At 53.6% G+C, this 3,344-nt stretch overlaps 1 protein-coding gene across 1 annotated transcript; it reads left to right on the forward strand.

Moving 5' to 3' along the window:
* Positions 1–2,069: 2,069 nt before the first annotated feature.
* On the forward strand, positions 2,070–2,712 carry LOC107297050 (beta-1-syntrophin-like; the record flags this gene model as incomplete). The annotated part of the gene is made up of 1 exon (XM_029286210.1): positions 2,070–2,712. A coding segment is annotated over exon 1 (643 nt), but the record flags the coding sequence as incomplete, so codon positions are not given.
* Positions 2,713–3,344: the final 632 nt, after the last annotated feature.

The following is a 3,344-nucleotide window of genomic DNA, read 5'->3' on the forward strand; positions in this document are numbered from 1 at the left end:
CCAAGAGTACAGAGAAGAGCAACAAAGATGATTAGGGGACTGGAGGCTAAAACATATAAGGAACGGTTGCTGGAATTGGGAATGTCTAGTCTAATGAAGAGAAGGACGAGGGGGGACATGACAGCTGTGTTCCAATATCTCAGGGGCTGCCACAAAGAAGAGCTATTCTCCAAATAAGGCAGGACAAGAAGCAATGGATGGAATCTAATCAAGGCGAGAAGCAACCTAGAACTAAGGAGAAACTTCCTGACAGTTAGAACAATTAACCAGTGGAACAACCTGCCTCCAGAAGTGGTGAATGCTCTAACACTGGAAGTTTTTAAGAAGACTGGACAGCCATTTGTCTGAAATGGTATAGGGTTTCCTGCCTGAGCAGGGGGTTGGACTAGATGACCTCCAAGGTCCCTTCCAACTTTATTATTATTATTATTATTATTATTATTATTATTACTACTACTACTACTACTACTACTACTACTACTACTATTATTATCTTTTATTCATTAAACATGAACCTCAGTCAACTGAACATTCAAATTGGCTGGCACTGATGGTTGACATGGTTGCTACCAGCATCCTAGGTGTCAACCAGCTATCTCCTTAAAATATAAGATGTTCCGAGTAGCGCAGTTAAGTTATGATGATGATGATGAAGTACCACTAATAGCTGGCACCCTCTTATTTTTTCTCTCACATTAACTGAACGGGAAGAAGTGGTTGGAATCTCCTATTAAAAACTTAAACTTGAAACCTGACAAACCTATAGTTGAAGCCTAGGAACTGTGAGGTTTTAAATGCTACTGCCAGTCTACTGACACAGTTTTGAAATAGGTTATTTAACATGAAAAACTAATACACCCAGGTTGCCATGATCTAGTTTAGGAAAGGCTCAGGAAAATAAATAAATAACTGGATGATTCTAGTGCAGGGAAACGAGAAGGCAAAATAAAACAAAAGCAACCTGCGAACATCCAGTCTTTTCAAGGATGGAATTGTAGCAAAAGTTGATTATTCCCACCCTTCTTCCTCCAGGGAGTTCAAAGCCATTTTGAAGGAAGGCTGAGTCCCAGGTATGCCATGTCCCAGGCTGGCTCTGGGATTCTTGTCCAAACCTCTGGAATCACGGGAATGCTGATCTTCTATACAGGGAGTCCTCAATTTAAGACCATAATTGAGCCCAAAATTTATGTTGCTAAGTGAGAAATTTGTTCAGTGAATTTTACCCCGTTTTACGACCTTTCTCACCATAGTTGTTAAATGAATCATTGCAATTAAGTTAGTAACACAGTTGTTAAGTGAATCTGGTTTGCTTGTCAGGTCGCAAAAAGGGATCACATGATCCCTGGACCATGGAACCAGTCAGTTGCCAAGCAGCTGAGTTTTGAGCACGTGACCAGGAAGATGCTGCAACAGTCTTAAGGGTGAAAAATGATCATTAAGTCCCTTTTGGCAGTGACGAGGTGGTAACGTTGAACGGCCACAAAATTTAGCGTTGTTAAGTCGAGGATTACCTGCACTCCCAAGTTTCCAAGCGGTGGGCTGGAAAAAAAAACGTCGAAAGAGGAGGGAACGGCCCCAAGGTGATCCGAGATTTCTGTTTAGACGGAATTGGATTCGAATCCAGGACACGCCAGCGCTAGAACCTGCTGGGAAGCCCCGAGCAGCCCCTTCGGGGCTGGGACGCTTCTAGGCGTTCTCCGGGAAACGCCTCCACCCCGGGTCGGTCCTCGGGACAGCGTCCGGCCCTCGCCCCCCCCCCCGAACTCCAGTTCGGCCGGGCGAGCGCCCCGAAGGCAGGACGCCTCACCCTTCCGCCCCGCCCCTCCTTCCCCGCCCCGCCCCTAACCCACCCCCTCGCTGCCCCGGGTACCTTCGCGAGTCTCCGCCGAGCTCTCCGAGGGGGCAACGCCGCTCCGGGCGCCCTCTTTCCCCCACTTCTTCCCCCCCCACCACTCCCGTCCCGGGGCGTGGTGTGTGTGTGTGTGCCGCGCGCGCGTGTGTTTGTGTGTGTGTGTGTTGTGTGTGCCCGTGCGCTAAAATCACATGGTGTTTTAAGAAATGCTCCAAAGATGGCGGTAGCGGCGGCCGGAGGCGGCGGCCGGCTGCAGCGGAGCGGCGCGCTGGAAGTTTTGGTGCGCGACCGGTGGCACCGGGTGCTGGTGACCCTGGGCGGCGAGGCGCTGGTGCTGAGCTGCGAGGAGGGCGGAGGCGCCGCCGCTTACAACGGCATCGGGGCAGCCGCGGCGGGCAATGGAACTTTCTGCGGCAGAGGCGCCGGCGGTGGGGCGTCGAGGGCGAACAACGCCGCCGCCGCTTGCCCCTTGCCCGGAGCGGGCTCGCCCGAGTCGCCGTCGGGGAGTAGTTACAACGGCGGCGGCGGCGGCGGGAGCCCCGCGACGGCGGCGACCGGGGTTCGGACGGCACTGACCGACTTGCCCGAGCAAGTGCCCGAAGCCGTCTCCAACCAGAAGCGGTGCGTCAAGGTGCTGAAGCAGGAGATGGGCGGCTTGGGCATCAGCATCAAGGGGGGCAAGGAGAACAAGATGCCCATCCTCATCAGCAAGATCTTCAAGGGCTTGGCGGCCGACCAGACCCAGGCGCTCTACGTCGGCGATGCCATCCTGACCGTCAACGGCGCCGACTTGCGCGATGCCACCCACGACGAAGCCGTGCAGGCGCTCAAGAGGGCGGGCAAGGAGGTCGTGCTGGAAGGTAAGGGGACCCCCCCCCTCCTAAAAAAAAAATCCCCCAACGCCCCCGGGGCTTTGCCTGCCCCTGCAGCGCTCTGCACATTGCCCGGAGGCGTTCTCCTCTTCTGGTTTAAGTTTGCAGAGGCGTGTTAACGTGAGAATGCGTTATACTCTTAACCTGGGCGCGGGGGGGGGGGAGGCGAGAGATGTGGGAACGCGTGCGGGTGCCGTTCGCGAGGAGGAACGGCATTCCAAGGTTATGACGCCACGTGTTGCTGGACGCTCGCTTGTCCTGCGCTTCCCGACACGTGCGCCCGTGCGGGGTTCCTCGTGGGAACCGACGCTTGTTCCAGCATGCGGGGCCGATCTAGAGACGGGGTGTGCACGTAGTATGTGTGGAGTGAGGGGTCTTCCTCCTATATATATATCAGTTTAGTCCAAGAGGCTTCCCCGCTCACGGAGTTCTGGGGCCGCCGCATCCAAGAAACCGTGTATCGAATTGAAACGTAAAGCGGGATCCTTTTGAATAAATGCTTGGGAGTTGAGCTTTCCTCCTAAAACCGCGTCGTCTGCGTTCACACGACCCCGGCAGCTGTATTTGCCCAACCCTACGGAGATTTCACTGGTTTTAACTTTTAATATTTCTGAAGTGAG

Source organism: Protobothrops mucrosquamatus, unplaced genomic scaffold (genome assembly GCF_001527695.2).
Source record: "Protobothrops mucrosquamatus isolate PMUCROS unplaced genomic scaffold, P.Mucros_1.0 scaffold3112, whole genome shotgun sequence".
Classification (NCBI taxonomy): Eukaryota; Metazoa; Chordata; class Lepidosauria; order Squamata; family Viperidae; genus Protobothrops; species Protobothrops mucrosquamatus.